We start from the raw sequence: 20,517 nt of genomic DNA on the forward strand, positions 1-20,517 counted from the left end.
AGCCCAGGTGTGGGGCAGGTCAGCAGGTGAACCTGGCGCCCCCTCATCATAGCCTGTTACAACCGTTGCACGCGCCAGAAGGGGACCTCCTCCTGCATGTGCCTGGTGCCGTGCTGCCCCGCCAGGCCAGAAGGGCCTCCCCCCCTTGCACACCACCACGGCCGACATTTGTTCCGCCCCTCAGCCACACATGCAAATGCACCATAGACACGGTACGACACACACATGCACCGCTCTCTCCTCTCTCAACGCGCTCTGTGGTACACACGCACTCTCTGGCTGCCGCTCTCGAACACGCATGCACGCGGTCGGCGCACTAGCCCGCTGCATTGCCGCTCCTCCAACGCCAACCCCAACCCATCCACCTCGGCGCTGTAACGGTGCGCCTGCCGGCCCCGTGTGCGCATGCATACACACCGGTGCCCACAGCTCCTGCTTGTCAACCTGCAGTTCCTCACCCGCTCCGGCCCACCCCGTCCACCCCCATTTCACCACTCCGTTCTCCCTGTACGGCTTACCCGCCATGCGGCTTTGCCTCTGTGCCGCCCGCTGTGTCCTCCTGCCGTCAGTCCCCCCACCCTCACTCCCACCATGCTTCTTTCCGCCACCACTGCTACTGCCACTGCCCACTGCCGCTGCTACTGCCGCAGCACCTTCTTGGCGTTGGGGTCGAACACGTATCGCTTGCAGCGCAGCGTGATCGCGTTGTCGGCGGCGGAGCGGCCCTCGGGCGCAAGGCCGCCGGGGAAGTTCACCTGGGGTTGTGTGGCGGGGGTGTTACATTCATGATGATCTAAGAAGTGAAGGCGTAGCCAGGTGCAGTAGGGGTGGTGGGGATTGTTTGCACCACCGCATGAGAACCTAATACAACAAGCCAACCCACGGCATGCGCAACAGAGCGGCTGGCCGGGCACTACATGCGCAAAACGAGGGGGGAGGGGGGTGGCGGCGTGGCGACGTGGCCAGTGGCACTCCTGATGAGCCCCGGTGGGCCCTGGTCTATAGCTACTGACCTTCAGCTTCCCGGACTTGCCAAAGGAGCCCTCAATCACTCCCTGCTCGCCGCGGCCCGTCTTCACCTGGCCGGGGCGAAGGGGGCGGGTAGGGCAGGGCAAGGGGTGGATGGGTGCGGCCGGGCCGCCAGGGCTGTGAGGGGCGGGGCGTGCCGCCATCGCGCCGTACACCACACACACCACCAACACCACCCACACCCACACCCACACCCACACCCACACCCACACCCACACCAGCACGTCACACACCCGCACACCCACCTACCCAAGCCAGCTAGCGACCCCGCCCCGTGTCGCTTCGCGTCTCTTCAACGCCCAGTTCTCCCAACCCCGGGTTGGGCCCACGGGCTCCTCCTGGCTCGTTGCGCCTCCGTCCCAGGCCCCGTTCTCTCTTGTTTTTGCAATCTCATGGGATGGTGGACGCAACGCCACCCCATCGCCCCACCCACCACACCTACACACCCATACACGCCTACACACCCCACACACCTTGAGCCCCACGAACACGTCGATGCTGCTCTCCTTCTTAATGAGGCTGCGCACAATGGCAGTGACGCCGTCCGGCTGCACGCGCTCAATCACACCCGAGCGCAGCTTGGGCTGCGGGGTGGAGGGGCGCAGCGGCGGCGGAGGCAGCGGAGGCGGCGGGGCAGGTCAATTACTGGAGAGGCTGTTACCTGGCCGCTAGCGCCCTTGCTAGCCCCGCCTTGCTACCCCACTGCCTCACCCAGCTCAGCCACCCACCCACCCCCTCACTCCCTCCACCCCCTCTCTCCCACCTTGTACACCTGCAGCGCCGCCAGCTCCTGCGGCCGGCCCGGGTCCACCAGCCGCACCAGCCGCCCGTAGAAGGCCAGGCTGGGGGGTGGGGGTGGGGCGGGCGGGTGGGGCGGGGTGGGGCGGGGTGGCGTGGTGTGGTGTGGGGTGGGGTGGCGTGGGGTGGGGTGGCGAGTGTCTAGGATGAAATTGTAGGGCGTGGGCAGCAGTTGCAGGGTGTGGGGGGTAGCCGTCCAGGAAAGGCGGCAGTGTTGATTGAAGGTGGAGGCGGAGTAGGCATTCCGAGCACGACTCAATAGATGATGGAATTGGAGGCAGAGGGGCTCCCGGCATGACAAGTACGTGTTGGTGCCAGGCGGCGGTGGGAGGAGGGGCCACATGGAGGGCCCCCCGCGTGTCTGTCCCCCACGGTCTGCCCCCCCCCCCTGCACACCCAGCTGCAACATGCAACCCGCAGCCAGCCCCGCCTCGTGCTCAGCCTCCTGCCTTTCCCCCGCACACACCGGCAGGCCTTGCCCTCCCTCCCTGTGCTCCGCGCGTTTTAGCTTGGTTTGGTTTAGTTTGGGCTGGTGTCTACAACTCCCCCCCCCCACACACACACGCACCCACCGGCAGGCCTCGCCGTGTATGTCGGCGTCGAACTTGGCGCCGATCACCAGCGCGTCCTGAAGGGGGAGGAGGAGGGGGAGGAGGGGGAGGGGGAGCAGGAGGAGGGGCGAAGGAGCAGGGGGAGCAGGAGGAGGTGGAAATGGTGGGGTGGGGTGGGGGGAGTTTATGGTGAGCAGTGATGGTTGCGGAGTTTCGGGTTGTTAAGTGAAGGAAAAGAAGTAGATCCGCGGAGCTGGGACCGGATTACGGATCACTGCACACTTGTTGCTTGTGCCTGTTGCAGCCGCGGCGTCGCAACTGTCTCTCCTCTTACCCTTCCGCTAACACGCACGCACACACCTTGGGTGCGGTGATGGGCTGATCAAACTTGAGCAGCACCCATTGCGGCCCGAAGTGGCGGTCCAACCCGTCATCGCCGTCGTGCGCCTCCGCCGCCTCCGCCCCGCCCTCCTTGCCTCCCTCGCCCTCCCCGCCCTCCGCCGCCGCCGCCGCCGCCGCTACGGATGGGTCCGCGATGGGGCGGCCCTCCAGCCCGTACAGCTCCTCCTGCAGCGCCATTCACACATGCGCATTGGTGAAACGAAACGCAAGCGTAATCGCCTATGCGACGTAAAGTGTGTTGCCAAATTGTAAAGTAGCGTCAGGCCATTGGTAGAGCTGGGTCGGCCGCTTCGGACACAGCCACGGGCGGCAATCCCCAGTCCTGTTTGGGACCTATCTGTTGGCCCCATGTGCCCTCCTCCCTCCTCCCTCAATTAATGGAATGTAATCCCGCGTCAACCCCCTGGCGCCCCCACCCCTCCCCCCCACCTGGTAGAGGTAGTCTCGTGCTGCGTCAAAGGCCATGGGGGTGGTGGACAGCGCCATGGCGTTCAGGTTGGCGATCATGGCGGCCAGCGCCGTGTCGCGGGGGACGCCCTTTGGGGGGGGGGGAGGGAGAGGGAGGGAGGGAGGGGGAGGAGAGGGGAGAGGGGAAGAGGGAGGGAGGGAGGAGCGGGGGAGAGGGGAGAGGGGAAGAGGGAGGCTGAGATAGGTGGGGGGAGGGGCCAGCAACGGCTCCAGCACCAGCAGGGCAGTATGGTATCAAGGCCATACTAACAACACTCCCCCGCACACACACACCCGCCACACAGCCGTGCATCCCCTGAGCTCCGGCCCCACACCACCACCCGGGTCGCGCCCCCCCTGCCCCACCCCCCGCCACCGCCACCTGCTCCCACCTCTCCGTCGGGCAGTCCGAAGAAGGTCATTTCCGCCATGACTGTGGAGTGACCTACACTCACGTGGAACTTGGCGCGGCTGGGGACACGGCCTGGGGAGGTGTGTGTGTGTGTGTGTGTGTGTGTGTGTGTGTGTGTGTGTGTGTGTGTGTGTGTGTGTATGTGTGCGTGGGTGGGGAGAGGATTTGTGGGGTTCGCGTTCGTTGGTGCAGTGCGCCGTGTGGAATGGGGTGGTGTGCAGTGCTGTGTGGCGTCGGGCGGGGCGGCTGGGCGGCTTGGGGCGCTGCCGTGCACACACGTTCACACACGCACACGTGCACACGTGCACGCAGCCTCTCTGCCTTCATGCTGTTGTGCACCAGCATGCTACCAATACCAGCATGCGGCGCACTAATGACCTACTGGCATGCACTGCACCACCCCTATCAAGGGGCAATGCAGCTGCGCGCACCTCCCTCCTCAATTCCTCCCCTCCTCCCCTGCACCCCTCCTCCCCTGCACATCTCCTTCCCACACATCCTCTGCCCCCGCCACCCTGCCCCCCGCCACCCCGCGCTCCCACCCGCGTAGAACCGTATCTTCTCCACTGCCGCCACCGCGCCCCTGAAGGTGGGCACTGTGCCGGGGCTGCAGGCCAGCCCCCTCTCTATGAGGCCGGCGTCCAGCTGCGTCACACACACGCCCACGCGGTCGCCGGCGTTGGCGCGCTGCAGGCCAGGAATGGGGGGGGAGGGCAGGGCATGTGGTGGGTGCCAGAGAGCGTGAGGGCAAGGCGGTATGTGCGTGCGGACATGTGGCACGGGCATGGCATACTCCATCTTCCTTCTCTTCCTTCTCTTCCTTCTCTTCCCCCGCGTTCCTCTCTTCCTTCTCTTCTCCCCTCTACCTTCTCCCGCACTCCCCTTTCATTCTTCCTTCTCTTCCTTGCCTTCCATATCTTTCGTCATCTTCCCCCTCTTCCCCCTCTTCCCTCTCTTCCCTCTCTTCCCTCTCTTCTTCCTCCTCTCCCCCCCTGTCCCCCCTGCCTCACCTGCACGGGCTGTTTGAACATCTGCATGCTCTTGACCGGCCGCGTCTGCTTCAGCGCTGGCAGCTCAATCACGTCGTTCACGCCCACAGTGCCCTGAGGGAGAGGTGCCGGAGGGGGCGACGTCAGATGCGCGGTGCGCGAATGCCGGGCTGCCGTCCAAGCGACGTTTCCGAGGCGCCGGCTGCCGCAGCCGCACCGGAGCACCACCCAAAACACAGCTGCCCTACCACAGCTGCCTACCCCCTGCCACCTCTGCCTTTGCTCCGCTCGTTTGGCCTTGTTTGACTTGGTTTGGGCTGATACTTACAACTCCCAGTGCATCCTGTACCGCTTTTCCGATCATGATTGCATCCCCCCCGCAGGCGGCAGCTTCTGCGGGCGGCGCCCCCCACCTGCAGCACGGTCCCTGTGAGCACGCTGCCCTGGCCCTTGATGGGGAAGCAGTGGTCGATGGCGAATAGGAAGCAGCCGGGCGCGGGCGGCGGGCGGGGCGCGGGCGGCACCAGCGCCACCAGCGCCGCCCGCAGGTCGTCCACACCCAGCGGCGGCGCGTCGGCCTGCCCGCCTGGGGGGGCACACACACACACACGTAATGTTTTCCTTGTGCTCTTTAACACACACGCACACACACATACATACACATACACACACACGTGGAGGGGGAGGGGGAGGGTCCACCAAACCGTGAAGCAGGCTGAGGGTTGACTGGGGCGGCTCAGCCCGCCGCTGGTCCTCTGTGGGCCCCCGCTGGCCCGCGCCTGGCCCCTACCCGACTTGGTGCCCTGGCCCCTTCCCGCACCCCTCTCGTCTACCACTTCCTTAACTAGTCATGAGTGTAACCCCTCCCGCACCGCCTTCGGCTCTTCACGCCTCTTTCACCTCCCCCCGGCCCGCCCCCCGGCGCTCACCCGGCTTTGCGGACACGGGTATCATGGTGACGCCTGTGAACTTGGTCATGGCAAAGGTGGTGCCCAGCCGCTTCATGGCCCGCCGCACCAGCTTGGGCCGCTCCTCCTCAGGCTGCAGCTGGTCCACCTGGGCAGAGGTACGGGAGGGCGGGGAGGGAGGAGAGGGCGGGAAGGGGCTGTGGGCTGTGGGCTAAGGGTGCAAGTCCCAGGCACAACCGGCTAGGCGTTGACGAAGTGTTGTGAGTGGCGAAAACACCCCCCCGGGCTCGGGCACATAACACCCCACCACCTTCCTTTCCCCCCCCCCCCGCACACGCACGCACACACACACACACACACACACACACACACACACACACACACCCCCACCTTGTTGAGCGCCACCACCATGCGGCTGGTGGCCACCTCGCCCACCACCAGGCACTCGGCAGTCTGGGTCTGGAGGCCTGAGGGCGCCAGGCGACAGGCAGGGCAGGCAGACAGGCAGGCAGGGCCGGGGACAGGTGTGGGTGTGGCGCAGCGTTGCACACGGGTGGGCGGCGGAGGATACCGTGCGGATTGGTCCTGAGGATCGCTGGGCACACATGCACATTGCACCCACCCACCTACCCATCCACCCACACACACACACATACATACACACACACACACATACATGCTCCGGCTTGTGCTACTCAACACATGCGTCGGCGGCTCCTCCGCCCCCCCCCCCTTGCGCCGCGCCACGCTGCCTGCACCGCCACCTTTCCGCCCCTCCCTCGCCCTCCTCCCTGCCACGCCGCCTGTCCCTCTCCCCCACCCCCCCACCCCCTCCCCTCACCCTTGGTGACGTCTATGACCAGTATCATCATGTCGATGATCTGGACGCCGCCGATGATGGTGCGGATGAGGCTGGCGTGTCCGGGGCAGTCCACCAGCGTGAACTGCAGCTCGTCGTAGGGCAGCGAGGCCAGGTGGGGGGGCAGCGGGACCTGAGGCGTGGAGGGAGGGAGGCAAGGGGTGGGTAGGGGGTTGCAAGGATATTTGGAAAAGCGGTACATTCATGATTAACTTTGGGGGGTGTAAAGTTAGTACAGAGAAGTGTAGCGAGGTAGGCAGCAGGCGTAGTCCCGCAGGGGGTAGGGGGTAGATCATTCCAATCCCAAAGAAACCGGGGGGTCAAGGTGTGGCTAGTTGGCGGCGCTGGCACCCGACTACCCACACGGCCGCCCCGCCATCCCCTCTTCTCTTGGCGGGAGTGGCTGCAGGGGACCTGGACCGGAGCGGCGCTGCGTTCCGGCGGCCCCATCCACAGCTTGCACGTCTTGAACAGACCAGGCGAGGCCCCACCCCACGCCCCACTCCACCCCGCCTGTAACACCCGCCTGCCTGTCTCCAGCCTCTCCGCATTGGCGGTGCAGGGCCACCGGCCCCGGGCCCCACCGCTTCCCTCTGTGTGGTGCCCCCTGCCTGCCGCTGCGGCACCCACACGCGAGGGCGCAGGCGGCGCCGGCCCGCCTGCCAAGTCTGTGTGGTGACTGCGCGCTGCACTCCCCCCGCACGCTCTCCTCCTCGCCCTATCGCATTGGGTTTGGTTAGTTTGGGCTGGTATCTACAACGCCGCCCTCCCCCCGCCGCCTCCAAGCACCCCACCCCTCGCCCGACGGGCCTCGTGTCTCTGGTGGAAAGTGTGAGAGGGCTATCCCCCAATGAGCCCCAACCGCCGCCGCTCTGCCTCCGCCTGGCCCTCCACTGCCTCTGACGCAGCCTGCTCCGAAGGTCTGCGGGCTCCAGCCTCCAGGCCAGACAACGCCGCGCCCTCAGACGGCATCCCCTCCTTAAGCCCTCCCTCCTATGCTTATGGTTCTTCTGGGCTGCTTGTCATCTCCTATCGTTATGGGGAAACTGTAAGAGGAACGCCCGCCTGCCTGTGCTCCGCTAGTTTAGTTTGGACTGGTATCTACGGCCCCCCCCTTCGCCCACTCAGCTCACCGTGAACGCGCTGAAGCCCAGGTCCAGGGTGATGCCGCGCTCCTTGCTCTGCGGGTGCTTGTCCAGCGCGGCCGTGGACAGCCGGGTGGACAGCGCCGCGACTGCAGCAGCGCAGCAAAGGACGGACAAGGAAGAGCGAGCGTTGGGCAAACAGGGGCTGGAGCAGGCGTCGATGAAGAATGCTTGCCCACTGTCATGTGTGACACACATGGTGGGTAGACATTTCGGCACGGCAGGTCGTGTCGATGCGACGCACCGAGGCTGGTTTTTCCCGAGTCCACATGACCAAGCACGCCAACGTTGATGTTGAGAATGCGCTTGCCGCTGGAAGCTGTGGCCTTCTTATCGCTCATTTTGCGTGTTCGGGTCCAGTACCGAGGGAACCTCCTAAGTATTATATTCGTATTCGCGCGATGATAACATTTTCAAACTTAAAGGCTGGACATTCTAGCTTGGAAGCTCAAGAACACATCAAAATAGGGGTTGCCCGAACAGAGTTCAGGGTAGACCGCGTAATAATTAGAAGCAAGGATGATAGTAGCCTGAAGGAATTGGCCGAGCACACACCCATGTGGCAGCACGAAACACATCAGTTCCCGGCTGAGGTGGCAACAACTTTCTGGCGCCCTCTCCAGCATGAGCTCTTCTCGCCCTCCTGATCACTAGTACGATCTCCTCATCATTGACGGCAAAAAAACCCGCGAGAGACATATGATAATGCCGGCACATGGTTGCCTTGGGAGGAGGTAGGGCTGCTTGAGGGAGCATAGGGGAAGGCGGCCAGGGGTGCGGCAGCAGCTACTGGCGGGAGTGCGGCTCATGCCGCGACACGCATGCAGTTGAGCGTGCACGGCGCGGTATGGGGCGAGCCCGCCAACGTAGGGCGGCTAGGAGGGGGTCGAGGGGGGCGGGGGGGGGGGCGCGGCACACGGGTGTCGTGATTCATCACCGAGTACTTATGACCGGCAGCGCAAGTGCAGTTGTGACACAAGCCTAAGACGCTATTCCGGAATCCCAGGCAGGAGTCATGCTCTCAACACACACCAATTCGCAGCACGGCAAGAACCCGCTCAGCCCGCGCAAGTCGCCGGCGCTCGCCGCGGCGCCCGGGGACACCGCGCCACCAGCCGACCCAGTCGACCCACTCGCCAGCAGCCCTCACCACCAACACCACCATCACCACCATCACGAGCACGGCTCAGCAGGCGCGGCGGGCGGCAGGCCGGCCTCCTCCTCGGGCGCGGCCGCGACGACGCTGGCTCAGCGGCTTGAGCTGGTGGCGCGGCGCTTCGTGAGCAATGTGGTGGGCTGGCCAGGCGGCGGCGGCGGCAGCAGTGGCGAGGAGGAGGAGCGGGGCGGCGAGGAGCAGCCGCGGGAGGGGGACGTGGGCAGCGGTGACATCGAGACCGCCGCGCGGGTCGCCAGGTGAGCTCGCGCTGCCGCCGTGGGTTGGCTCGTTGTGGCGGCTGGAATCGGTTGCACGACATTTCACCGTTGTGCACCGGCGGTAATTGCCGCTCGGGTGATCCCGCGCGGGTTCGAAGTAGTAAAGGGCGGGGGGGGGAGTGCGGCCGACCCGCAGGCCCCCGCCGGCGGTCAGCAGGGTCCCGCGCTTGAACCTCTTTCCCGCGCTCCAGCGTCGACCGTCGCCCTACTTGTCTTGGGACCTGTGCTAAAGCGACGCCAGAACTTCAACCCACACGGCCACAGGGACGCGCACGTCCCTTCCGTCCTCCGCTTGCTCCATCCCCTGTCCCCCTCGCCTGTCCTTTGCACCCCTGCCTCCGTGTGTGCCCGCTCACACCTGCCGCCACCGCACACACAACACACACACACACTGTCTGTGCGCAATGTTTTCCTTGTGCTTTTTCACACACACACACACACACACACACACATACACACACACACGCACATGCATGCAGTATGATGCTGGCCCCGGGCGCGGCGGTGCACGTGGGCGGCGTGTGGGCGGACGTGCTGGCGCCGGGGCAGCCCAACAACGAGGTGGGTGGGTGTAAGGGGGGGGGGGCGGGCGTGTGAGATGTGATGGTATAAGGGGGGTAGTTTGTTCCAGACCCAACGCATCCAAGCCCCAGACCCAGGGGGAATGCGGAGGTGTGTGGGCCTGTGCAGGAGTCTGGACGCACGTGAGGCGCCCGGCGTGACGCCGCAGCACACGCCATGCCCCCTCCCTGTCTACCCCTCCCCCCCTTACCACCACCACCACCCTCCCCCGCCCACCAGGACGCCCTGTTTGAGTACCTGTCCCGCGAGCGCGCCGCCTACCAGCTGCTGGAGCTACAGCCGCTGACGGTGGCTGTAGCAGTGGACAGCGAGCCGGCTGTAGCATTGCCGGGCGGTGGCGGCGCGGCTGTAGCAGGCGGCGGCTGCGGGGGTGCTGCGGCCGACCCCACGCCCACCGCCCCTACCGCCGCACACGACCGTGAGGTGGTGGAGGAGGGCGAGAAGCTGGAGCGCCGTGACGGAGCCGGCGGCGGTGCAGGTGCAGGTGCCTGTGGTGGTGGTGCGGCAGCGGGCGGTGGCGGTGGCGGCGACGTGGCGTTCGTGCTGTCGCGGTTCCGAATGAAGCATGTGGGCGGCTGGCTGGGCCGTGCGCCGACCGGCCGGTGAGTGGGTGGGTGGGTGGGTAGCTGGGCCGGTGGGTGAGTGGGTGGGTGGGTGGGTGTGGTGGTGTGGCTGGCGGGTGACCCACACATGTTACGGAGCCAGGGAGAAGACACGGTCATGTGGGCTAGGGCCGGGAGTGTGACCACAAGTTACTTTGCTAGCATGTGTGAGTTGCGGGACAGTGTTCTCAGATGGTGCAGCGGGGGCACACGCGTTCCTCTCAGGCCGCTTCGGCACCCACACGCGAGAGCGCACGTGGCGCTGGCCGGCCTGCCAAGTCTGTGTCGTGACTGCGCGCTGCACTCCCCCGCCGCCTCCAACTCCAAACACCCCACCCCTCCCCCCACGGGCCTCGTGTCTTTGGTGGAAAGGGTGAGAGAAGCTATCCCCCAATGAGCCCCAACCGCCGCCGCTCTGCATCCTCCTGGCCCCCACTGCCTCTGAACCCCAACGTCTGCGGGCTCCAGCCGCCAAGCCACACACCGCCGCGCCCTCGGGATCCCTACTAAAGCCCTTCCCCCTATGCTCTCCTGTTTCCATGGGGAAACTGTAAGAGGAACGCCCGCCTGCCTGTGCTCCGCTAGTTTAGTTTGGGCTGGTATCTACGGCCCCCCCCTTCGCCCTCCCGCCAACTCAGCTCACCGTGAAAGCGCTGAAGCCCAGGTCCAGGGTGATGCCGCGCTCCTTGCTCTGCAAGTGCTTGTCCAGCGCGGCCGTGGACAGCCGGGTGGACAGCGCCGCGACTGCAGCAGCGCAGTAAAGGGCGGACAAGGAAGAGCGAGCGTTGGGACAACAGGGGCTGGAGCAGGCGTCGATGAAGCAGGCATGCGTCACACATGGTGGGCAGACATTGCGGCACGGCAGGTCGTATCGATGTGACGCACCGAGGCTGGTTTTTCCCGAGTCCACATGACCAAGCACGCCAACGTTGATGTTGAGAATGCGCTTGCCGCTGGAAGCTGTGGCCTTCTTATCGCTCATTCTGCTGGTTCGGGTCTATTACCAACGTAACCTCCTCCTAAGTATTATAATCGTATTCACGCGATGATAGCATTTTTCAAACTAAAAGGCTGGACATTCTAGCTCGGAAGCTCAAGAACACATCAAAACAGGGGTTGCCCGAACAGAGTTCAGGGTAGACCGCGTGATAATCAGAAGCAAGGATGATAGTAGCCTGAAGGAATTGGCCGAGCACACACCACATGTGGCAGCATGAAACACATGGCGCCCGCTCAGTCCCCGGCTGAGGTGGCACGAACTTTCTGGCGCCCTCTCCATCATGGGCTCTTCTCGCCCTCCTGATCACTAGAACGATCTCCTCATCATTGACGGCAAAAAAACCCGCGAGTGACGTCTGATAATGCCAGCACATGGTTGCCTTGGGAGAAGGTAGGGCTGCTTGAGGAAGCATAGGGGAAGGCGGCCAGGGGTGCGGCAACAGCAACTGGCGGGAGTGCGGCTCATGCCGCCACAAGCATGCAGTTGAGCGTGCACGGCGCGTTATGGGGCGAGCCCGCCAACGTAGGGCGGCTAGGAAAGGGGGGTTGTAGTTTGACCAGCCCAAACTAAACCGAACCCAATAGTAGAGGGGGTCGAGGGGTGCTCGGGGGGGCGCGGCACACGGGTGTCGTGATTCATCACCGAGTACTTATGACCGGCAGCGCAAACGCGGCCTAAAACGCTATTCTGGAATCCCAGGCAGCAGCCATGCTCTCAACACACACCAATTCGCAGCACGGCAAGAACCCGCTCAGCCCGCGCAAGTCGCCGGCGCTCGCCGCGGCGCCCGGCGACACCGCGCCACCAGCCGACCCAGTCGACCCACTCGCCAGCAGCCCTCACCACCAACACCACCATCACCACCATCACGAGCACGGCTCAGCAGGCGCGGCGGGCGGCAGGCCCGCCTCCTCCTCGGGCGCGGCCGCGACGACGCTGGCTCAGCGGCTTGAGCTGGTGGCTCGGCGCTTCGTGAGCAATGTGGTGGGCTGGCCAGGAGGCAGCGGCGGCGGCAGCAATGAGGAGGAGGAGGTGCGGGGCGGCGAGCAGCAGCCGCAGGCGGGGGACGTGGGCAGCGGTGACATCGAGACCGCCGCGCGGGTCGCCAGGTGAGCTCGCGCCGCCGCCGTGGGGTGACTCGCTGTGGCGGTTGGAAGCGGTTGCACGACGTTTCACCGCTGCACACCGTCGGTACTTGCCGCTCGGACGGAAAGTAGTTAAGGGGATGCGGGCGACCCGCAGGCCCCCGGCGGTCAGCACACAGGGTCCCTAGCTCCAACCACTTTCCCGCGCTCCAACCCCTTTCCCGCGCTCCAACCCCTTTCCCGCGCTCCAGCGTCGCCCTCACGCCCTCCCTCCCTCCTGCTTGTCTTGGGACCTGTGCTAAAGCGACGCCAGAACTTCAACCCACACGGCCACAGGGACGCGCACGTCCCTTCCCACGTACCCCGCCGCCACTTGCTTTTTCTCCTGTCCTCCCCGCCCCCTGCCCCCTGTCCTTTGCACCCCTGCCTCCGTGTGTGCCCGCTCACACCTGCCGCCACCGCACACACAACACACACACACACACGGGCTTTCGTTATCTTTTTAAAAACACACACACACACACACACACACGCACACACACACGCACACACACACACACGCACACGCATGCAGTATGATGCTGGCCCCGGGCGCGGCGGTGCACGTGGGCGGCGTGTGGGCGGACGTGCTGGCGCCGGGGCAGCCCAACAACGAGGTGGGGTGCGTGTAAGGGGGCTGTGGGCGGGCGTGTGCGATGCGATGGTATGAGGGGGTAGTTAGTTCCCGACCCAAAGCATCCAAGCCCCAGACCCAGGGGGAATGCGGAGGTGTGTGGGCCTGTGGAGGGGTCTGGACGCACGTGAGGCGCCCGGCGTGACGCCGCAGCACACGCCATGCCCCGTCATGCCCCCTCCCTGTCTATAACTCTCCCCACCACCACCACCCTTCCCCCCCAGGACGCCCTGTTTGAGTACCTGTCCCGCGAGCGCGCCGCCTACCAGCTGCTGGAGCTGCAGCCGCTGGCGGTGGCTGTAGCTGTGGACAGCGAGCCGGCTGTAGCAGGGCTGGGCGGTGGCGGCGGGGGTGCTGCGGCCGACCCCACGCCCACCGCCGCTGCCGCCGCACACGGACGTGAGGTGGTGGAGGAGGGCGAGAAGCTGGAGCGCCGTGACGGTGCCGGTGGTGGCGCAGGTGGTGGTGCCTGTGGTGGTGGTGCGGCAGCGGGTGGTGGCGGTGGCGGCGACGTGGCGTTCGTGCTGTCGCGGTTCCGAATGAAGCATGTGGGCGGCTGGCTGGGCCGTGCGCCGACCGGCCGGTGAGTGGGTGGGTGGGTGGGTGGGTGGGTGGGGAGTCGGGGCAAGGGGTGGCTGGCGGGTGACCCAACCGTGTTACGAGGCCAGGGAGAAGACGCGGTCATATGGGCTAGGCCGGGAGTATGACCAAGTTGTTTGCTGGCAATTGTTGGTGGTGGGACAGCGTTCTAGGATGGTGCACGGCGGGGGCGCACGCGTTCCTCTCAGGCCGCTGTGACTCGGCCGCCACCATTAGCCCCCACCGTCCCACCAGCTCATCCACACGTCGTGTCTTTCCTCCCTCGCCCCCCCCACACACGCATGCAGTGTGTCTGAGGGCCTGCGTGTGGACGAGCTGCGCTTCGACCCCGAGGCCAAGATAGCGGCGGCCTGGTGCACCCGGCAGCTGACGCAGGTAGATTGGCGCGGGCGGGCGTGTGCGTGCGTGCGTGTGCGATGTTGTGTTGTACGGTGCCATCATGAGCTTGAGCTCCCGCCCTGACCGGGCTGCTCTTGCGCTTTGTAGTACCCAACATTCCCCACCCGACTGACCCACGCACCCGGCTGACGCGCCCACCCGGCTGACGTACGCGCCCACCGCGCCCGCAACCGCCACATGGCGACAGGAGGAGCTGGAGGTGCTGAGGGCGCGCCCCGAGGGCGGGGAGGGGGAGGGCGCGGGGGTGGGGGCGGGGGAGGGGGCAGCAGCGCAAGCCAAGGCACCAGCGCTGGAGCCCTCCCTGCTGAGGCTGCAGGTGTGTGTGATGTCCCTGAAGGCCGAGCCTGTGGCCGCCTGTGCTGCAGCCGTGTAGGCGCTAGGGCCAAGGCCATTGTGCGTCCCACATGCCGGCTTTGCGGGCCCGTGCAACACGCACGCACCCGCACACCTACACACACAGACACGCCTCCGTCCCCCCGTACTTGCCCGGCCCTTCCCCTTCACCCCACCCCCGTCCACCCACAGGCCTCCGAGCTGGCCCCGCATAAGATGATGCAGGTGGCGGCGCTGTGGTCCCAGGTGGGTGTGTGTGGGGGAGGGTGGGGGGGGGAGGGCGTGTACGTACGGCAGCAGCCAGCAGCAGCGGTCCATCCCTTGGGCCCACTGCCACCCCTGCGCCCGCACACACCGACCCCTGCCCCTTATGCGTTCCACCACACACATATCCTGGCCATTCCTATGTACGCCCTCGCATCACCTTACCACGTGCGATGCCCTCAACCCCTCGCTCACACGCACCCCGCCGCCAGGCCTGGAATGTGGCCACGGACGCAGGCGCCGTCAACCCGGACCTGCTGGACTGCCTGGCTGAGCCGACGCTGACAGCAACAGACATGAGCGGACTGGGGCTGGGCGGAGGAGGCGGAAGTGGAGGAGGTGTGGGTGGGGGTGGAGGCGGGGAGGAGGAGCAGCAGCACCCGTTCACGGTGAGTGGGTGGGCGGGCGGACCTGTGGGTGTGCGCACGGTACTGGCGCATGGAGATACCGCAGGTTGCGTGTGTAATGGCTTCGGATGAGCGCCGTACACCGCGCGCACGCGTTCCCATACACACACTGTGTTCGTTGGTAACAAAAATACACATCCATACACACGCACGCACGCACGTCCCACGCCCAGCAGGCCATCCGCAGTCGTGATGACGCCAAGGCCGCGCTGGCGGCGCTGTGTGCCTCCTACGAGGTGGACGAGGGGCTGGTCACGGCGGCGGCGGCCAGAGGCACCAACGCGGCGTTTTGCCACTGGCGGGCGCGACTCACGCCCCGCCGCCGCGGCGGCAGCAGCGGCGCCGGCAGCGGCAGCAGCGGCAGCACACAGGTGTGTGAGCTGGGTTTGCATCTATCTCGGTTGGGGATTGGAGCTGGCTGGTTTGCAGGCTTGAGTGTAGTTTCCGTTCATGTCGCGGGGTGTCAAAAAACCCCTGTGCATCCATCACACAATCCGCAGGACGCCGCCACACCACAGCCCGGCGGCGGCCGCCTCACAGCCGCCATCACTGCTACAACAGACGCCGGGAGCGGCAGTAGCGGCGGCGGTCGCGGCAGTAGCAGTGGTGGTGGCGGCCACGGCCCGGGCTCCTACGTGGCTGAGGGGGTGGACCTGCTGCTGTTCGCGCCCAGCGGCAAGCTGCAAGCCATCGCGCAGTTCCGGCGGGTGAGTGAGCGAGCGGGATGCCCCGGTGGGATCCGGGATAGATGCCAGGCTTGGTGAGGGCAGCGGCGGGCGAGCAGGCCGTCGGGGGGGGGGCTGCTGACGTTGGGGTTGGGGCTCGCTTGCTTGCGCACAGGTGCACAGGAGGCGCACGCACTGAATGGGGTGCGGGATGCACCTGCGTACAGCCGCCCGGGCCCGCGGCACGCACTATCGCAGCGGCCCGCCTGTGGCCAGATTGCATTGGTTTTAAGAGGGACCTGCTGTGGCAAGCAGCAGGCCGCGTCTGCTGCACGCAAAACCGCCGCTTCATTTACGGCCGCTGACTGCTTTCTTGCATGGCGTCTTTTATGACGAATCGTGGCCCTACCTGCTGACCACCCCTGCCACTCATGCAGCCGCTGGGGTGGGAGCGGCGTACGCTGCTGTCGGCGGCGGGGCTGGCGGCGGCGATGGCGGAGGCGGGCGTGGCGGAGGCGGCGGCGGTGGCCAAGGGGCCGGGCGTGTGCGTGGTGGACAATGCACCCGCCGGAGCGCCCGAGGGCGTCATCGCTTAGGAAGGAGCGGCAGAGAGAGGTGTGCACGGTGAAGCCTTTGATTGTGAAGTGCGCCGGCAGCGAAGCGGAGTTCCTGCCTCCCGCGTGTGCATGGTGGTGTTGAGGAGTGAACGTGCAGGCGTGCAGCGATTGCTGTCGACAGACACCGGGTGCGTGGGATCATAGGAGGAGGCGCGCGCGAACCCAGCAGCTACAGTGTTGGAACAGACCGCGAAGTTGCAGAGTATTGTTGCAAAGTGTTAGCCTTGGAAGGATGAACGTCATCACGGTTGTGTGAGGGATGGCGTCCGTTATACAGTACCAGTAATTTGCCTGCGTGATGTAGATTTGCTGGAGGGGTGGAAAGGTGGCTCGGCGGTGAGTGCGGCGCGCCAACCGGAACCCGCCGGAGCTAGGGAATAACAGCCGCTGAGGACTGCTACCCCATGTCTCCAGTGTGCTCCATTTGTAGCGATTCCATGTCCCCCACTTCCATACAATTTAGCTCACACGGGCAGGCTCATATATATCCTGCGGAAGTCGGGCAGGCTCATACATGAGTGGTCGTCTGTTCTAGGCGCAAACTCAACACATTGCTTCGGCGTGTGGGGACGCGGCGTTGGCGAGAGCCACGGATGGCCCTAGTACCGTGGGGGCATGTCGCACCCGGGGAGGGCACTGTAGCGATTCCTTGGCCCAAGCAGCCGTCAATGCATCCTGCCTTGGATCGTGGCGTGTCAACAAAACACACCATGCCGGACGCAGGTCGGGACTACGCATCAAGTTACCGGTCATATGCGTTATGCTTGGGGTTCCGCAAGTGCGAAGGGCTGGCATCGCGTCTAAAGTCAACCCAATTTGCTTGCATCGGCCAATTGCACATAAGTGGCTCTCTAGACACGAGAAGAGTACCCGAATCGGCCAATTTATAAGCAACAACTATACTAGCTACTCTGCTTGGCAGCGCGTGCAAGCAGAGCGCTGCGACCGAATCCGGTACACTCTGTTCCCTCCAATCTTTCCTGCGAAAGCAATCTTATAACTACACTTAACCCGTTACAAGAAGCATCGCAGTCCTAGTACGCGTTCAAAAATGCAACTCCAACAAATCAAGCCGTTCCAGCAAGCTCGGGTGAGGGAACAATGCCAAAAGGCAGACAAGCAAATGTTACAACATCTATCGTGGAGTCATCTCGGGTTGCGTGAGACTTGCGCTCTCAGCAGCATACAAGCCTGGGGCATCGTGTACACGTTGAACACGGCGGTCTCAACCACCTCATCCTTCTGACTGCCCCCTCGTGTCTCTGTCCCACTCGCAGGCGGGCTCCGTGCGGCGGCAGCCCATGCGAGTGGTGTGCCAGGCCAGCACGTAGGTCACCCGCGGAGCTGATTGCACGGATGCTGTCCCGGCAGCACAGTTCCCGACAGCTCACATACCCTCTGCCCACATACCCTCCTTCCCTCCCTGCCCACCGCCACTGCTCCTCCCGGCCCCCCCCTGCCTGTGCCGCAGCACGCCCGCCGCCCCCGGGCGCCAGTTCAACCCGCTGCTGATGGGCGCGGTGGAGGCGCTGTTCCGCTTCCCGCCCTTCTTCAACGCCGCGGCCAAGAACGTGAGGCCGAATCGTAGGGGACGGCGGGGGGGGGGGGTTGTAGATTTCAGCCCCTACTAAACCACACCAAGCTAAAACGAGCGGAGCACAGGTAGAGGCGTTAGTTGCGAGTGATAATACTTATGGGATGGGGGCCGAGGCGTCGTGGAGCAGCAGGGCGAGCGGCGCCGGTCGCCGCCCGGGCTCGGGGGGGGGGGGCTGGAGGCGGGGAAGGAGAATGAGGTGGAGGCGGAGTGCCGAGGGGGCACGAGCGGGCGTGACGTGGCTTGGGGAGGGCGTGAGGGGGCTTTGGAGGGCTTGGGGAGGGCGTGGAGAGGGCGCACCATCACCATCACCATCAGCGGCACCGGCACCACCACCACCACCACCACCACCACCACAACCACAACCACAACCACAACCACAACCACCGCCATCGCTGACCCCTCCGGCCCCTCCTGCGTGCCGCCCCCCTCCTGCGTGCCCCCGGCCCCCAGGCTCGCGGCATGATCATGAAGCGCGCCGAGGCCATCGGGCTGGACTGGGGCAGCGCCATGGCGGAGCTCAAGGCGCAGGACTGGGAGGCGCGCATGAAGGTGCGGCGGGCAAGACGTGCTGATGGTGTGTGTGTATGTGTGCAAGTACTTGTTTGCATGTGACTGTGTAAGAAAAGCACAAGGGGAACGGGCCGACACTATGCACATGAATGCGCGTGTGACTGTGTCTTAGAGAATGGGTGGGTGGGTATGCTGCAGGGAGGCTGGAGTGTGTGACGGCACTGGGCTTACGGGGTTGCTTGTCGCTCGACGGACGCACGGGGTTCATGCGCAGTCCTTACGGGGTTGCTTGTCGCTCGACGGACGCACGGGGTTCATGCGCAGCCCACACGCGCCCTTCCCCGTGTCTATACACGCAGGAGGTGACCAACCCCAACATCCAGTACCCCTCCTACTACACCCAGCCCTTCCACGCCTACAGCCAGGTGCGCCGGGGCATGGCGTGCCGCTGGGGCGGGCGGGGGCGGGGGCCTGGGGGGCGGGAGGGCGGGGGCTTCCAGGCTTTGCCGTAGTGGTGCTGCGGGTTAGCTCCCAGAGCTCTAAGAGTGGCAGCTGCAGCCTGTGAAGCTCCTGGCAATGGCTGGTCCGCTGATGCCGCTCTATTTCCCTCCTCCCGAAACGCCGCCTGCCTTCCCTATGCCCCCTTCCGGCCCCTGTGTAGGGCAACCTGTGCTGGGAGGCCGCCCTGGAGGTGACCATGGCAGCCAAGTCCGTACACGCCATGGTGATGGACCCGGCGGGGAAGAAGATGGACCCGGCGTGAGTGCGCGTATGGAGGGTGGGAGACATGTGTGTGTGTGTGTGTGTGTGTGTGCGTGCGTGCGTGTGTGTGTGTATGCGCATGTGTGTGTGAGTGTGTTTGGGGGGTGGGGAGGTGGGCTGTGGGGATTGGGTGGGTTGGAGGGCGTGGGAAAGAGATGGGAGCGTGCAAGTGTTGGTGCGCCCCGCATCAAGTGCAAGGAAACGCAGGCTACCTCCCGGCAGTGGTCTTCGGGCTGGATAGAAGTCCACACACGCTCCCCCAAAACCCCAACGCCCCACCTACCACCGCCAGGGGTGACGAGGCGCTGCGCTCGTCCTACTCGGCCCGCATGGCGGAGTCGCTGACTCAGCTGGGCGTTGACCGGTCAACGGTCAAGCACATTGTTGACTTTGGCGCCGCCACCGGTCTGTCCTCCCTGGAGCTGCTGCGCGCCTTCCCCTCCGCCGAGCGCGTCACGGGCCTGGACCTGAGCCCGCACTTCCTGGCGGTGGGCAAGTGGGAGCAGGAGCGCCGCGTGGTGAGTGGCGGGCGGCGCGAAGAGGAGGGGGTGGAGCAGGAGGAGGAGGAGGAGGAGGAGGGGGGAAGGGCCAGGGTCGCCTCCTGGAGTCCATGCGCCCACCACCGCCGCCTCTGCCGCCTATCACTACACCTCGTGACAACTGCCAACGCCTCCACCCAACCACGCACACACACACACACACACACACACACACACACACACACACACACACACACACAACCCCACACGCACTCCCCCCTCGCAGGCGGCCGCGGGGGGCCGGCCTGAGAAGCTGGTGTTTGTGCACGGGCTGGCGGAGGACACGGGTCTGCCGGCCGCCAGTCAGGACCTGGTGTCCATGTGCCTGGTGGCCCACGAGCTGCCGCAGGTGGGCGCGGGGTGGGGGGCGGGGGACGGCACACGGGGGGGGGGGCTGCACGGGGGGGGGGCTGCACGGGGGGGGGGGGGGCTGCACGGGGGGGGGGGCTGCACGGGAAGGGGCGGGGGGGGGGGGCCTCCAGGGGGGTTGTAAATACCACCCCAAACTAAACCAAAACCAACGAAAACGAGCGGAGCACAGGCGGAGGTGTTGTTTGCAAGGATGTGGGTCAAAACGTCGGGAAGCACCAGGGCAAGCGACCCCGGCAATAAATGTCCCCCCCCGGGCTCGGGGGCGCGCACAACAGCACGGAACAGGCACGCGAACGCAACAAGCAAAACCCCCCACGGGGGCGTATGGTGGGGCATTTTAAAGGGCTCCGTGTGTTTGGAAGGAAGGGTGGAAAAGGCAAGGCCCCCGGCCCGCGGGAAGGCATTACCCCAGGGGTGTTGGGTGGGGTAGGGGCAAAGGTTGGCAGGCAGGCAATTCGGGGGCAGGCCGGTTGAGAACATGATTCCGTGTTGTGCATAACGTAAGCAACATGCGGAAAAAGCGCAAACCCGGGGGG

At 65.4% G+C, this 20,517-nt stretch overlaps 5 protein-coding genes across 5 annotated transcripts in view; 3 read left to right on the forward strand and 2 right to left on the reverse strand.

Moving 5' to 3' along the window:
• Positions 1-44: 44 nt before the first annotated feature.
• On the reverse strand, positions 45-8,001 carry CHLRE_06g259200v5 (uncharacterized protein). Its single transcript, XM_043062762.1, has 16 exons — positions 7,785-8,001; positions 7,529-7,629; positions 6,378-6,528; positions 5,927-6,003; positions 5,558-5,684; positions 5,042-5,214; positions 4,650-4,742; positions 4,182-4,326; positions 3,620-3,711; positions 3,210-3,317; positions 2,739-2,945; positions 2,400-2,455; positions 1,793-1,871; positions 1,503-1,613; positions 1,014-1,079; positions 45-755 (listed from the first exon to the last, which is right to left on the reverse strand). The coding sequence occupies exons 1-16, from the start codon at positions 7,879-7,881 to the stop codon at positions 639-641; spliced, it is 1,800 nt and encodes a 599-aa protein (XP_042923468.1). The 5' UTR covers positions 7,882-8,001; the 3' UTR covers positions 45-638.
• A 100-nt stretch (positions 8,002-8,101) lies between these two features.
• On the forward strand, positions 8,102-10,363 carry CHLRE_06g259250v5 (uncharacterized protein). Its single transcript, XM_043062763.1, has 4 exons — positions 8,102-8,274; positions 8,547-8,953; positions 9,454-9,535; positions 9,776-10,363. Exons 2-4 carry the CDS (start codon positions 8,556-8,558, stop codon positions 10,160-10,162), a joined length of 867 nt encoding a protein of 288 aa, XP_042923469.1. The 5' UTR covers positions 8,102-8,274; positions 8,547-8,555; the 3' UTR covers positions 10,163-10,363.
• A 2-nt stretch (positions 10,364-10,365) lies between these two features.
• CHLRE_06g259300v5 (uncharacterized protein) lies at positions 10,366-11,311 on the reverse strand. The gene is made up of 2 exons (XM_043062764.1): positions 11,044-11,311; positions 10,366-10,902 (listed from the first exon to the last, which is right to left on the reverse strand). The coding sequence occupies exons 1-2, from the start codon at positions 11,138-11,140 to the stop codon at positions 10,793-10,795; spliced, it is 207 nt and encodes a 68-aa protein (XP_042923470.1). The 5' UTR covers positions 11,141-11,311; the 3' UTR covers positions 10,366-10,792.
• Positions 11,312-11,831: 520 nt separating this feature from the next.
• CHLRE_06g259350v5 (uncharacterized protein) lies at positions 11,832-17,013 on the forward strand. Its single transcript, XM_043062765.1, has 10 exons — positions 11,832-12,267; positions 12,818-12,899; positions 13,141-13,499; positions 13,804-13,891; positions 14,103-14,231; positions 14,441-14,494; positions 14,725-14,901; positions 15,096-15,290; positions 15,420-15,626; positions 16,022-17,013. Exons 1-10 carry the CDS (start codon positions 11,867-11,869, stop codon positions 16,178-16,180), a joined length of 1,851 nt encoding a protein of 616 aa, XP_042923471.1. The 5' UTR covers positions 11,832-11,866; the 3' UTR covers positions 16,181-17,013.
• Positions 17,014-17,071: 58 nt separating this feature from the next.
• CHLRE_06g259401v5 (uncharacterized protein) overlaps positions 17,072-20,517 on the forward strand; it is a 6,122-nt gene continuing 2,676 nt past the window's right edge. Inside the window, exons 1-8 of the mRNA XM_043062766.1 lie at positions 17,072-17,291; positions 17,479-17,528; positions 17,673-17,772; positions 18,249-18,347; positions 18,668-18,733; positions 18,970-19,067; positions 19,363-19,588; positions 19,836-19,958. Of these exons, the coding sequence (XP_042923472.1) occupies positions 17,253-17,291; positions 17,479-17,528; positions 17,673-17,772; positions 18,249-18,347; positions 18,668-18,733; positions 18,970-19,067; positions 19,363-19,588; positions 19,836-19,958 (801 nt within the window). The 5' untranslated portion in view covers positions 17,072-17,252. The remainder of the gene's footprint in view (positions 17,292-17,478; positions 17,529-17,672; positions 17,773-18,248; positions 18,348-18,667; positions 18,734-18,969; positions 19,068-19,362; positions 19,589-19,835; positions 19,959-20,517) is intronic.

This window comes from Chlamydomonas reinhardtii, chromosome 6, assembly GCF_000002595.2.
Source record: "Chlamydomonas reinhardtii strain CC-503 cw92 mt+ chromosome 6, whole genome shotgun sequence".
Taxonomy (NCBI): Eukaryota; Viridiplantae; Chlorophyta; class Chlorophyceae; order Chlamydomonadales; family Chlamydomonadaceae; genus Chlamydomonas; species Chlamydomonas reinhardtii.

Coding starts and splice junctions, on each gene's coding strand:
- CHLRE_06g259250v5 (XM_043062763.1), top strand. CDS start 8,556: ATGCTCTCAACACACACCAATTCGCAGCACGGCAAGAACCCGCTCAGC. Junction 8,954..9,453: donor ACCGCCGCGCGGGTCGCCAG/GTGAGCTCGCGC, acceptor ACATGCATGCAG/TATGATGCTGGCCCCGGGCG. Junction 9,536..9,775: donor CGGGGCAGCCCAACAACGAG/GTGGGTGGGTGT, acceptor CCCGCCCACCAG/GACGCCCTGTTTGAGTACCT.
- CHLRE_06g259300v5 (XM_043062764.1), bottom strand. CDS start 11,140: ATGAGCGATAAGAAGGCCACAGCTTCCAGCGGCAAGCGCATTCTCAAC. Junction 10,903..11,043: donor CTCGGGAAAAACCAGCCTCG/GTGCGTCACATC, acceptor GCGCTGCTGCAG/TCGCGGCGCTGTCCACCCGG.
- CHLRE_06g259200v5 (XM_043062762.1), bottom strand. CDS start 7,881: ATGAGCGATAAGAAGGCCACAGCTTCCAGCGGCAAGCGCATTCTCAAC. Junction 2,456..2,738: donor AGCCCATCACCGCACCCAAG/GTGTGTGCGTGC, acceptor CTCCCCCTTCAG/GACGCGCTGGTGATCGGCGC. Junction 1,080..1,502: donor ACGTGTTCGTGGGGCTCAAG/GTGTGTGGGGTG, acceptor CGCCCCGGCCAG/GTGAAGACGGGCCGCGGCGA.
- CHLRE_06g259350v5 (XM_043062765.1), top strand. CDS start 11,867: ATGCTCTCAACACACACCAATTCGCAGCACGGCAAGAACCCGCTCAGC. Junction 12,900..13,140: donor CGGGGCAGCCCAACAACGAG/GTGGGGTGCGTG, acceptor CTTCCCCCCCAG/GACGCCCTGTTTGAGTACCT. Junction 14,495..14,724: donor TGGCGGCGCTGTGGTCCCAG/GTGGGTGTGTGT, acceptor CCCCGCCGCCAG/GCCTGGAATGTGGCCACGGA.